Below are 14162 nucleotides of genomic sequence, written 5' to 3'. Positions count from 1 at the left end.
GCCTCGGGTTCAAGCAATTCTCCTGCGCCAGCCTCCCAAGTAGTTGGGATTATAGGCTCCTGCTACCATGCCTGGCTAATTTTTCTGTTTTTAGTAGAGATGGGGTTTCACCATGTTGGCCAGGCTGTTCTCAAACTCCTGGCCTCAAGTGATCTGCCCGCCTTGGCCTCCCAAAGTGCTGAGATTATAGGCGTGAGCTCCCATCCCCATAAACTTTTTGAAAAGGAAGGAGCAGTAGTTCTAAACAGAATTTGTTATGTTCCTTCCGCTTTTGTGAACTAGCACTTCTAGTAAATATTTTGTAGAGAAACACTTAATGCCAGTATATGTTTCCATTCTGAAACTGCTGATATGAAGAGGAAGAGAAAGACTTCTCAGGAAAAACCAAGTCTTCACTATGATATTAGGTTTTATCCATTTGATTTAAGAACTTACTCTTGTCTGCTCTGTCAAGCTTTAGCTGTCCTTCAGAGTGTCACTGTACAGGAAGCTGGCAACATTTAATACATGTCTGAGTAACAGTTTATAAGCTGGGCTTGGTGGTGCGCACCTGTAGTCCCAGCTACTCAGCAGGATTGCTTGAGCTCAGGAGGTCGAGGCTGTTTAGTGAGCTGTGTTCACACCACTGCACTGCAGCCTAGGTGACAAAGTGAGACTCCTTCTCAAAATAAAATAAAAAGTTTATTTTTCTGACTCAGTGCAAGGATGAAGCCTAATTATTTCCTTTTAAATGGCCCATTATGTGTTTAGAAAGCCCACCAGGAGTTGGAGAAAGAAACACCAGCATCATTTTAGGCAGCTTGTTCCTGAACTTGCGGAAAAATAATGGAATTCTCTGAGATTTACAGTCAAAGAGAAAATCAAATATCTTTTACTAAGTTTACCCTGAAAATGTCTTAGACAGTAGTGTGATTTGGCCTATTTTAAGACATTTTGTTTTTCTATTTGTGAGCTATACGTTGCTCGCAAATAGTGGACCTGGATCTATTCATAGCAGATGAAAAGAGCTTGTACAACACAGGTAAAAGACATGCAAATTTAAAAAATTAAGGCCCAAAGGAGCTGTTACACCTCCTCCCGAGGTTTGAGCCCTGTCATGTTGTGAATTCCCCAGGGCCCTTTTGCACAGGGGGCTCCCTCTTGGGCTGGTACGAATAGCACATGACACTCCTGAACATGCTCTTGTTGCCACATAAAAAATGTAAAAAGAGATAGGACCGGGTTCCATGGTTCCTGCCTGTAATCCAAGCACTTGGGGAGACCAAGGCGGGAGGATTGCTTGAACCCAAAATTTCGATAGCAGCCTGCGTAATGAAAGAAGACCCCCCTCTCTTTAAAAAGAATAAAAAGAACGAAACAGGTAAAATTAATCCTAGTAAGGTTTTTTCAGTTTTTAGTTTGCGTGTTTTGAGACAAGGTCTTGCTCAGCCGCCCAAGCTGGAGAGCAGTGGTGCGATCATAGCATCGCAGCTCACTGCAGCCTCCTGAGTAGCTAGGCCTGCAGGAACGCACTGCCGTACCTGCCGATTTTTTTTTTTTTTTTCAGTTTTGTAGAGACACAGTTCAGCATGTTGCCCAGGCTGGCCTTAAACTCCTGGGCTTAAGCGATCTTCTTGCCTCGGCCTCCCAAAGTGCTGGGGTTTACAGGTGTGAACCACCACGCCTGGCCCAACAAATTTTATCTAAGGCAATATAGCTAAAATATTATTATTCAATATGTAATTAATACATTTTATTATTTTTTTTACTTTACAACAAAACATGGTGACTGTAGGCAGTAATTAATACATTTTAATTGAGATACTCGACACTATTTTTGTCCCAAGTCTCCTGGCTCCCTTTCCTGTGCGCAGCAGCCACGTGCAGCTTGTGGCCCCATAGTGGGACGTTCACTAGGTGAGGCATCCAGCTGCTCTATTTCCAAAGTCACAGGGACTGTGTCGTGTTAACTCCTCTGCACGAGACAGGGACAGCAAAAGCTGTTTAAGTCCTTTTACCCCAAATGGGAAAGGAAGGTTTATTTTTAAAATGTAGAACATTTTTTCCTGATTGCCCAAGGAATACACACTTATTAAAGAAGGCAGAGCTTGGTGAATCAAACAAGAAATTGTAGATGATTCTAAAAGGTGTTTTTTCTTTCTTAGATTTGTTTTTCAGCCAAAAGACCCTTAAAGGATCTTGCATGTTCCTTTTCATTATTATTGAGGAAACAGGCTGTCAAAGAGATGCCGATTAAAACGTGGTGTGCCTTAAAATACACAGAGTAGCTGATGGAGTAAGAAAGCTCCACAGGATGCGCAGGTGTAGGTGTGTTCTGGAGCAGCGTGCCACCAGTGCAAGGGAGCCAGGGGTCCATTTGTGTGAGAGGCAGCAGTACTGGATGCCTGGTCCATTACAGTCGGCGGCTCCACACTGAGCAGGGCCCAGCCTTTAATTTAGGATGAAGCCTAAAGTGTGTTGCTGTGTCATTTGACATAGATCCAAAAAGGATGAGAAATCAACCGATTAATGGCTTGGACATGTTCATCTCTGATTTAGGTGGAGTATCTGCAGGAGTCCATTAAACTGGAAATTAATCTGAACTTGAAGCTTTTACTCTTTGTTAAGCGTTACAGAGCTTGTTTCCATTAAAAGACTTCCTCCTGCAGTCTTGAGAGCTGAAGGTGTCTGTTCTGCAGCGTGCTGCTCTCAGTTACGTAAGCTGGTTGTTGGCTAAAATGAAGACTGAATTGAAGTTATTTGTCTCATTTTTGCAGTAGCTTTTCTCTCTGTTTAACAGTAGTGTCACCACAGTCTGTTACACTGCACCTTAAGAAATTAATTTTAGTCTTTGGATACTAACCAGGGTGAAGTTGCTTAAATCTCATGTTTTATTTTCTCCATTTTAAGTTTCCTTATGACATTTTAAAATCAAAGGCTGTAACGTGAACAAGCATATAGTATTCAGAAATAAATATTAAACTCAGTACTTGCCAGGTAAAAATTCATTGACAAAAAGGCCTTTGCTACTCCAAGTATTCTTCATCTTCCTTTCTCCAAATGTTACTGCTCGCATATACATACTCAGTTACGTAGTTTTTTTGTGTTTTAATTATAAAGCAGAATGACCAATAATAGTTTAACTAAAGAGAAATTTGGAATCTATAAATTTGGTATATTTATAGTTATCTATCTGTCTATCTATGTGTCTATCTATCTATCTATCTATCTATATTTTTTTGAGATGGAGTCTCGCTGTGTTGCCCAAGCTGGACTGCAGTCACATCTCGGCTCACTGCCATTCTCCTGCCCCAGCCTCCCGGAGTAGCTGGTATTACAGGTGTCAGCCACCACACCTGGTTATTTTTTGTATTTTTAGTGAGATGGAGTTTCACCATATTACCCAGGCTGGTCTTGTACTCCTGACCTCAGGTGATCCACCCACCTTGGCCCCTCAAAGTGATGTGATGGGATTACAGGCATGAACCATCGTGCCTGACCAATATATTTCCATATTATCAGTTTATAAATTACTCCCACAGGCTTCCTAAAATGGAAATCATTTGCAGTGAGCAGTTTGCCCTGAAAGCCTGAGCCACTGGGAACTCCTTCTCCACCTCCCCCACGTGGGGGCCTTTGGATACATGACTGTAAGGGCTGCACCTGCCATTTGCCATTTTGAAAGTAGGTGGTCAGATGACAGCATATAAACACATTTTTCTTACTAGAAATTGTCAGCCAGGCGAGGTAGCTCTCACCTATAATCCCAGCACCTTGGGAGGCCAAGGCGGAAGGATCATTTGAGCCCAGGAATTCAAGACGAGCCACAGGCAACGTGTTGAGATCCCCATCTCTACCAATTATATATATATATATACACACACACACACACACACACACATACATACACAAAAATTAGCTGCGCATGGTGGTGCATGCTTGTAGCCTAGCTATTCAGGAGGCTGAGATGGGAGGATCACCTTGAGCCCAGGAGGTCGAGGCTGCAGTGAAGCGTGATGATATCACTGTACTCCAGCCTGGGCAACAAGAGCGAAACTTGTCTCAAAAAAAAAAAAAGAGATCAGGCTTGGTGGCTCATGTCTGTATCCCATCACCCTGGGAGGCTGAGGTGGGTGAATCACCTGAGGTCAGGAGTTCAAGACCAGCCTGGCCAACATGGTGAAACCTTGTCTCTACAAAATATACAAAATTAGCCAGGTGCGGTGACACACATCTGCAGTTGCAGTTACTCAAGAGGCTGAGACATAGAGAATCACTTGAACCCGGGAGGTGGAGGCTGCAGTGAGCCTAGATCGTGCCCCTGCACTCCATTCTGGGTAAGACAGAGTGAGACTCTGTCTCAAAAAAAGAAAAAAAATTGTGATTTTTCTTGAAAATTATAGCTACACTCAAATTTTTAACCTTTTAATTAAAGCCATTGTTTTACTTTCCTTTATGATACCTACCTTTCTGTTTATAAACATACATTCTCTTTTGAGATGTCTAGGTCTATTTTCTAGTAACTTTGATCTATTAGTAATGAAGACCTTTGAGTTAGCACTGGTAGATCCCTTCACAGCACTTACCTGCTTCTGAAGGTCATTTATAGATGAGAAATGAGAACAGCAGCCAGAGAAGCTCATGTGAATCTGATTGTCTGACTCCAGGTCCCTTGCTCTTTTTCTATAGAAATTATTTATTTTTCTTTACTTTCCTTACCTTTTTTTTTTTTTTTAAACGGAGTATTGGTCTGTCACCCAGGTTGAGGCTGGAGTGCAGTGGTGTGGTCCGGCTCACTGCAACCTCTGCCTCCCAGGTTCAAGTGATTCTCCTGCCTCAGCCTCCTCAGTAGCTGGAATTACAGGCACACCCCACCATACCCAGCTAATTTTTATAATTTTAGTAGAGATGGGGTTTTGCCATGTTGACCAGGCTGGTCTCTGACTCCTAACCTCAGGTGACCCACCTCCCTTGGCCTCCCAAAGTGCTGGGATTACAGGCATGAGCCACTGCACCCAGCCTATTTTCCTTAAATTTTTAAATTTTATTTTTAGTAGAGATGAGGTCTCTCTTTGTTGCCCAGATTGGTCTTGAACTCTTGGGCTCTGGCGATCTTCCTGCCTCAGCTTCTGAAAGTGGTAGGATTACAGACGTGAGCGACTGCGCCCTCCATAGAATTTAGAATTAGTTATTGTTTCTCTTGAAAACAAAGTACTTAGTTAATGCAATCTGAAGAAAAGTTTTTTGGGCTGGATATCTGGTCCTTTTTAGACCTTTTCTTTGGGCCACAGGTTTCCTGACCCTACATGGGCTTTGTAAAAAGAGCAAGACGTGTATGTGCCAGCCAGTGCAGCAGTGAGGATACAGGCAGCATCAGGTCCCAGAGTGCTTGGGTGCTGCCCCAGCTTGCAGTGTGGTCTCCTCAGTGCTGGACACAGCTGTGGGCTTCAGAAGTATTGTGTGCAGGTCTCAGACAGATTTTGATATTACTGGTTCTCTGTTCAGCGTGGCCTGGACAGTCCACAGGTGGCAATAGATTGTGGGGTGTTGAGAGGCAAGAAGTGAGTACGCCATTCTTCACGCTCCACTTGCGCTCCTCACAGCGTATGAAAGCTGTTTCTGAAACTTGGGTGTGTGTGGACCTAAGATTGAATGTATCTGAAATGTTGCTAATTTCTCACGTTCTTGTTTCCCAGGATGCCAGGAAAGCATGTGCAGATGCAACTCTCTCTCAGGTAAGAGCCCACTGAGTCATGCAGAGCCATCTACCTGTGAGGAGGCTGGCGTGGGTTCCCACACCTGGAGCCTCGGGAGGGCTCTGCTCGGGTTCTCTCCTCCACAGTGAGGTTGCCAAGCCACTGCATGGAGTGTTTTTATTAAGAAGTCATTCTGATGGTAGGCATAGGAAGTAGAAGGGCTTTTTGAGATGAAAACAAGATGTATCAAGATAATTATATAATTATCTTCCTGTTACAGAGGTAATAGTTGTAAAATATTGCTACTCTCTTAAGGTATTTTGAAGCTCCTCTCCTTAACAGAATCTGCCTCAGAACTTCGATTTCTAATATCCAATTTGGCAATACCTCAAAAAGTTCGACCTAGAATTACTGTGTGACTCAGCAGCTCTACCGTTACATATATGCCCAACAAAACTGAACATGGGTTTTCTAACAAACACATGTACGTGGATGTTTGTAGCAGCACCATTTACAACAGCCAAAATGTAGAAACAACCGAAATGTGCATAAGTAAGTCAGTGGATCAATAAATGTGGTGTCTCTTAAATTCCCCTGGAGTATTACCAGCTGTTAAATGGACCTCAGTACAGTCAGAGGCTACACTAGGGATAAGCCCCATGAATACCACAATACGTGAAAGAAGCCAAACAAAAGTGGCTATGTTTTGTGATTCTGTTTCTATGAAATACCTAGAATAGTAAAATGCATTGAGACACAGTGAACTAGTGGCGAGCAGGGGCATTAGGGGAGAGTGGGAAGAAGGTGAGGAACAGGGACTGACTGCAAATGGATGTCAGCTCTCCTTTTTGGTATGATGAAGACGTTTTGGAACTAGATGCTGGCAATAGTCGCAAGTCCATCCTAGCACTTTGGGAGGCCAAGGCGGGTGGATCACTGGAGGTCAGGAGTTCGAGACCATCCTGGCCAACATGGTGAATCTCCGTGTCTACTAAAATACAAAAATTAGCAATATTTGTATTTTAGTAGACACGGGGATTCACCATGTTGGCGTGGATATTATCCTGTGGTGTCACGCTCTCGTTGTCCTGGCTACTCAGGAGGCTGAGGCAGGAGAATCACTTGAACCCTGGAGGCAGAGGTTGCACTGAGCCAAGACCACACCACTGCACTCCAGCCTGAGCGACAGAGTGGGACTTAGTCAAAGATAATAATAATAAAAGTAAAAATAAAGTCCAAAGAATTGGACAGAAATGTAAAAGAAAAGCTATATTCATACTTCTAATGAAGATGTTTAAATTTTTTTTTTTTTTTTTTGAGACAGAGTTTCACTCTTGTTACCCAGGCTGGAGTGCAATGGCGCGATCTCGGCTCACCGCAACCTCCGCCTCCTGGGTTCAGGCAATTCTCCTGCCTCAGCCTCCTGAGTAGCTGGGATTATAGGCACGCACCACCATGCCCAGCTAATTTTTTTGTAGTTTTAGTAGAGACAGGGTTTCACCATGTCGACCAGGATGGTCTCGATCTCTTGACCTTGTGATCCACCCGCCTCGGCCTCCCAAAGTGCTGGGATTACAGGCGTGAGCCACCGCGCCCGTCCTATCTTTAAATTTTTTTAATTGTTCAAATGCTTTAGGGGATGCCCTTTAATTGAGATTAAATTGTAAGTTAAAGAAAAAAAAATTAGGCTGCATAGAATTACCTGAATTTCACTTCTCAAAACACTTGGGACTGTCCATTTTTAAAAACCCACTATTGTGATACACTTACTCCATTTGCCAACCTAAACTCATTAACATCAGTATCTGTATGTAGGATGGTCTTGGCAGGTGTGTATACAGCTTGTGCTACGAATGATAGTCGTGCAGAAGCAGGTGTCATCCAGGCCCACACATGTGGTGTTGGACATCTGTGAGGTGTGAGGAGGAAAAGTAGCGAGATCTCAAAGGACTGAGAGACCTAGGAGGAGCTGGTCCTGGATGGACAGGGAGAGGAGGAAGGAGGCAGGAAAGGAACAGCGAGTGCTTCAAGGCTGGCAGTGTCCTTGTGCTTGGAGGGGAGGCCAAACACGTTCCTGATGACCGACAGACTGAGACTTGGTGAGAAGTGCAGAAGGGGTTCAGTGCAGAATGGCACAGTGGGAGTCACTGGAGAGCTGTGGGGAGGGCTGGGAAGAGGTGGGCACAATGGGCCAGCCAACAGCCATGACCGGGAAGGGAGAGGAGGAGAGTCGTTTAATCACAGCTGTTAATTCACAGAAAGGTTTTTATTTTCAAGATCACAAACAACATCGACCCAGTGGGAAGAATCCAAATGCGCACGAGGAGGACACTACGGGGGCACCTGGCCAAGATCTATGCCATGCACTGGGGCACAGACTCCAGGTAGGTGTGGGAAGAGCAGGACGCTGCTTCACATGTTCCAGGCAGCTCTGTTTTCCTAGGGGAAAACAACCCGAACCCATTTGCTGTGTTTTACAGCGAAAAAATGAGGAAGTTAAATCAGAAACCTGGGCACGCCACCTGCAGCATTCACAGAGGCCTACTCCCTGTCCTGTTTTCCACTTACCTGCACTGAAAGGACGCTGCCATTCCTTTTTTTTTTTTTGGAGGCAGGCCTGGATTTATATATTTATCTGTCTAGCTATGTAATTATTTGGAGGCCGGCTCACATTTAGCTATTTATTTATTTAGACGCAGCTCACAACATTTATTTATATTCTTATGTATTTGTGTGCAGGCTTGCATTTACTCATTTTCTTCACTATCTATATAATGATTTAGAGGCAGGATTGCACTTATTTACTTAGATGTAGCCTAGCGTTTAATTATTTATTTATTTGTTTGTTTATTTTAGATGGAGTCTTGCTCTGTCACCAGGCTGGAGTGCAGTGGCCCAATCTTGGCTTACTGCAACCTCTGCCTCCTGGGTTCAAGCGATTCTTCCACCTGAGGCTCCCGAGTAGCTGGGACCATAGGCGCGTGCCACCACACCTGGCTAATATTTCTGTATTTTTATTAGAGATGGGGTTTCATCACGTTGGCCAGGATGGTCTCGATCTCTTGACCTTGTGATCGGCCCGTCTCGGCCTCCCAAAGTGCTGGGATTACAGGCGTGAGTCATGGCACCTTGCCTTTATTTATTTACTTAATTATCTAATTATTTACTTAGAGACAGTCAAGCCGTCTTGCATTTATTTATTCATATATTTATTTAGTTAGTTAATTATCTTCATCTTATTTTTTTTTTAAATAATAAGATACCTGAGGTCAGGACATTGAGAACAGCCTGGGCAAGATGGTGAAGTGAGCCGTGTCTCTATTTAAAAAAAATAATAAGAGGACGCTGCCATTTCTTCACCATCTGAGTCACATCAATACAACTTCTGATTTTTCCTTCTCCCTTCTCACGACTCTTTCAGTTTCTTGAACTCTGTCCTCCTGGTTCTACTGCATCCTGCTTATGGGAACTTGAGAAAGTGACCTCTGTGCCTGTTTGTCAGGGCTGGTCGGCCCTCACCCTTCTGTGATTTCAGTGCCCAGGCTCCGGAAATCACAGAACCTGACCCGAGAATCCTGAGGGATGAAGCGTATTGAGCCTTAGAATCAGCATCGTGTTGTATGTGGTTTGCTGTTGGCTTTCAGCAGCAGACAGTCAGAAATGTGCTGTGAGCCGCTCTCACTCTTCTCTCACCTGGCCTGTCTGCCCTGCCTTCCTTTTGTTTACCATCCCAAAAGATAATTCCCTTCATGGGTTCCAATTTTTTCTTCCCTTGTCTTTTTTTTTTTTTTTTGAGACGGGGGGGGTCTCACTCTGTCAGTCATGCTGGAGTGCAGTGGTATGATCATGTCTCACTGCAGCCTCTACCTCCTAGGCTCCAGCAACCCTTCCTACTCAGCCTCCAAAGTGGCTGAGACCACAGGCATGTGCCACCACACCTTGCTAATATATATGTATTTTTTTGTAGAGACAGGATCTCTCTTTGTTGCTGAGGCCAGTCTCAAACTCCTGGCCCCCAAGTGATCCTTCCATCTCAGCCTCCCAAAGTGCTAAGATTACAGGTGTGAGCCACCACCATTTCTAGCCTGTTTTTAATACTTTAAATTATACCTCTTGCTTTTCCACCGGGCGCCTCACCTCTGTCATCCCACACTCTGTGTGTTCCTCTCAATTAGAGGCTATTACAAAGTCTTATTTGCTGCCTGTTCTATCCGAATAATTTAATAAAGTGCTATTTGATTTGTGTAACCGTGACATGCTCTTCCAAGCACCTGACATATCAGTTTTTAACATTCCCTTCGTTGAGTAGTATTTCTTTGTATTCAGTTGTTAGCATGGAATTTTCTGCTTGGCTTTTTCTTTGTTTGTGAAATTGTCTACTTTAGAGCACAAACCAGCTACAGAACAAAAGAGTCTATCTTTAGTTTGTTCTATATTGTATCCCATACAATTCCATATGCAAATCAGTACTTTTCCAATGCGGGAGGAGGCAGAATAAAAATGGGTGGGGGAGCGGGGGAGGGGGAGATAATGTTCTGAGGGTACAGAGCTTTAGTTAGGAATAAATTCTAGAAATCTGTAGCCCAGCACGGAGACTGTAGTTAATAATAACGTGTACTTCAAAATTGTTAGTAAAGTCGATTTTAAATGTTCCTAACACACACGCACACACACACGATTAGTGATGGGTATGTTGATTAGCTTCTTTCATTTCACAATGTGGATATATACTAAAACACCACATTGTACTCTGTAAATAATTATTTGTCAAAAATTCTTTTAAATATTCAAAACAAATAAGTAACCAGGTACGTTGGCTCATGCCTGTCATCCAGGCACTTTGGGAGGCTGAGGCAGGGGAACGGCTTGAGACCAGGAGTTCAAGACCAGCCCAGGCCACATGGCGAGACCCCTTCTCTACAAAAAATACAAAAATTAGCTAGGTGTGGTAGTGCGCACCTGTAGTCCCAGCTACTCAGGAGGCTGAGGTGGGAGGATCACTTGAACCTAGGAGGCAAGAAGCAGAAGTTGCAGTGAGCTGAGATCATGCCACTGTGTTTCAGCCTGCGTGACAGTGAGACCCTGTCTCTATATAAATAAGTGTATACTTTGTAAATTCAAAGTTATGTCTTTAAAAAGGTAAAGAAGAATTAAAAAAGAAAATGTTCTGGCCAGGTGCAGTGGCTCACACCTATAATCCCAACACTTTGGGAGGTCGAGGCGGGCGGATCAACTGAGGTCAGTAGTTCGAGACCAGCCTGGCCAACATGGCGAAACCCGGTCTTTACTAAAAGTATAAAAATCAGCCAGGCATGGTGGCAGTAGTCCCAGCTACTTGGGAGGCTGAGGGACGTGGAGGTTGCGGTGAGCCAAAATTGTACCACTGAACTCCAGCCTGGGCGACAGAGTAAGACTCTGTCTCAAAAAAAAAAAAAAAAAAAAAGAAAAAGAAAATGTTGTTATGTTGTTAGTAGTCTTTCCTAGAATTTATTGTCAAAAGTAGAAGAGAAACAAAACAGTATGTTACCTTGGGGGCCTTTCCTCCACGTGTGGGGACGTTGATGTCCAGGTTAGGCAGGTGGAGAAAGTAGACGGTGCTGTCGCTGAGAAGTGTTGAGGTACTCACAGCACTGCACTGCTCAGTAATGTGTCTCCTTCACCAGCTGGGCTCTGCACTGGGTAGTCTAGAAGAGAGGAGAGTGATCTGCATGCAGGTGTGTTCGGGGACCTGTGAGATGGATATGTGGCCTGAGCAGTGGAGGTGCGGCTGGGGGCTCGGCTGGTGGGGTGGGTGCCAGATTACTGGGTGGGGGGCTTTATGTTCCATCTGTCTCAAATACACTGCGTGCCTTGAAAGCCCCAGGATCAGAAGGAAGAAAAGCAAGGGCTGACAAAGCAGAACCAAGTTCAGAGTCGTGGCCACCCTGTGAGCAAGGCGGTCTTCAGTGAGGTCTGGGGGAGACTGTGGTGCCACGTGTGTCCTCATTCTTGGACAGGGTGGTAGGTGCATAGCCTTTGCTGTATAATTTCACAGTCATGAGGAAACCAAAATGATGTTATGGAGAACCTCTGCTTTCCAGAGGCTTCTAGAGACTGCTTGTTCTAAATAGCCATTTTTTCAGGATAGGCCAGTGGTTGGCTCTTTGAGGTCTAAAAGAGGTTTTTTGGAGAGAAGGTATATACTTTCTTTTTTCCCCATATTTCCTTTATAAACAAATGTTACTGCTTAACATTTTTTTATGACTTAAAGCTATAATTTATGAATACCTATTCTTTCACTGTGTTCATTTGATTTATGGACACTCTGAAACCGTAGAAATGACTACCAGTTTGTCTTTGAAAACTACATGAAGCTTTCAAAGGCGTGGTGGCTCACACCTGTAATTCGGCACTTTGGGAGGCCAAGGCAGGTGGATCGCTTGAGGTCAGGGTTAGGGTTAGGAGACCAGGCTAGCCAACATGGTAAAACCCTGTCTCTACTAAAAATACAAATATTATCTGGGCATGGTGTACGTGCCTGTAGTTGCAGCTACACAGGAGGCTGAGGCAGGAGATCGCTTGAACCCCCGGAGGCAGAGGTTGCCATGAGTCAAGATCGTGCCACTGCACTCCAACCTGGGTGACAGCATGAGACTCCATCTCAAAAAAAAAAACTACATGAGAGGCCCACAATGAGTACTTGTTATGTATGCATTAATGTAACAGATGTATGTATTTCTTATGTATTATTAAGTAGCAGATTTATACATTTGTAATATATTTATCAATGTATTTGTTTGTACTGAACGGCGATCTTTTTTTGAAACTAGGTCTCTGTCACCTAGGCTGAAATGCAATGGTGAGATCCTAGCTCACTGCAGCCTTGAATTTTTGTGGTCAAGCCATCTTCCTGCCTTAGCCTCCTGAGTAGCTGGTAACACAGGTGCACATCACTGTGCCCAGTTAATTTTTTAAATAGTTTTTGTAGAGACAGGGTCTCCCCCTGTTGTCCCATGTTGGTCTCAAACTCCCGGACTTAACCGATCCTCTCATCTCAGCCTTCTAAAGTGCTGGGATTACAGGCATGCGCCACCACCCTTCCTCCTTTGAGTAAAATGAAGAGAGTTAGGTGTTTTGATTTTTTGACAGCTGCTTTTAGGGTCCTGGGGCCCTTTATCTTGCTTTCTGGCTCTTGCCTGTATGTTCCGGGTGGGTGGCACCTCAGATAATTGATTTTTGAGTAGGTAAAGGCACTAGCAGGCAATGTGAACCCAACTCTCCAACAGCTCCTTGACCCAGGACTAGGAGGCATGTCTTCTCTCACCTTCTGGAGGATCAGTGCACAGCTTACGTGTCCCTAATCCTTCTGCAAGTCAGCAGTTATTAAGCTCTCTGACCTGACCGGGAGACCTGTGTAAAGGTGATCCTCCTAATCCAGGAGGATGAGCTGCTTTAGATCAGCTCTGATACTCAACAGAAAATCTCAGGAGGGCTGGGCAGAAATAGAGCTAGAGAGGGAACCTTGTACCATTATGTAGAAATAGTTTTAAGTGTTTAATATGTTGATGACTGAACCTAGGCTGAGAGGTTTGCTTTAAGAATTGTATCTGAAGGCTGGGTGTGGTGGCTCACGCCTCTCATCCCAGCGCAGGAGGGCAGATTGTCTGAGTTTAGGAGTTCGAGACCAGCATGAGCAACATGGCAAAACCCCGTCTCTACTAAAAATACAAAAAAAAGTAGCCGGGGGCATGGTGGTGCACACCTGTAATCCCGGCTACTGGGGAGGCTGAGGCATAAGAATTGCTTAAACCTGGGAGGCAGAGGTTGGCGTGAGCTGAGATCGTGTCATGTCTCTCTAGCCTGGGTGACAGAGGGAGACTCAAAGAAAAAAAAAATGCATCTGAAAAATAATAGGATTGGAGCATGCACTTAGTTTTTAGTTCTGCGATAAATTTTGTAATAAAGCATCGGTGAAAAGGTTTCTCTTTGTTGTTAAACTCATTGACACCTTTGTAAAGGAAGTTTGTGCTTAGTGTATCGAAACATCTAGTTTGATATTAAAAGTGTCAAAGTTATCAACAAAACTTGAGAGAGCATTACTCCAGCTTTGGGTCAGCTTTTTTTTTTTTTTTTTTTTTTTTTTTTTTTTGAGACGGAGTTTCGCTCTTGTTACCCAGGCTGGAGTGCAATGGCGTGATCTCGGCTCACCGCAACCTCCGCCTCCTGGGTTCAGGCAATTCTCCTGCCTCAGCCTCCTGAGTAGCTGGGATTACAGGCAACGCGCCACCATGCCCAGCTAATTTTTTGTAGTTTTTAGTAGAGATGGGGTTTCACCATGTTGACGAGGATGGTCTCGATCTCTTGACCTCGTGATCCACCCGCCTTGGCCTCCCAAAGTGCTGGGATTACAGGCGTGAGCCACTGCGCCCGGCCTTCTTTTTTTTTTTTGAGGCAGAGTCTTCCTGTGTTGCCTAGGCTGGAGTGCAGTGGCACAATCTCAGCTCACCA

At 44.3% G+C, this 14162-nt stretch overlaps 1 protein-coding gene and 1 long non-coding RNA gene across 8 annotated transcripts in view; both read left to right on the top strand.

Annotated features, from left to right (window-relative positions):
- The window catches only part of GNB1 (G protein subunit beta 1), a 103191-nt gene that overhangs the window by 66504 nt on the left and 22525 nt on the right, over window positions 1-14162 (top strand). For all 7 annotated transcript variants that reach the window (XM_032262137.1, XM_032262135.1, XM_032262136.1 and 4 more), the window contains 2 exons: window positions 5676-5714; window positions 7953-8059. In XM_032262137.1, the coding sequence (XP_032118028.1) occupies window positions 5676-5714; window positions 7953-8059 (146 nt within the window). The remainder of the gene's footprint in view (window positions 1-5675; window positions 5715-7952; window positions 8060-14162) is intronic.
- Window positions 5721-7946, top strand: LOC116539310. The gene is made up of 3 exons (XR_004263990.1): window positions 5721-6649; window positions 7478-7551; window positions 7592-7946. It is a non-coding gene; the product is annotated as an uncharacterized LOC116539310 (long non-coding RNA).

The sequence above is a fragment of the Sapajus apella genome, unplaced genomic scaffold (genome assembly GCF_009761245.1).
Source record: "Sapajus apella isolate SASKATOON/1434 unplaced genomic scaffold, GSC_monkey_1.0 scaffold127, whole genome shotgun sequence".
Taxonomy (NCBI): domain Eukaryota; kingdom Metazoa; phylum Chordata; class Mammalia; order Primates; family Cebidae; genus Sapajus; species Sapajus apella.
The sequence above is the reverse complement of the archived record's forward strand: the minus strand, read 5'-3'. Positions and strand labels throughout refer to the sequence as shown.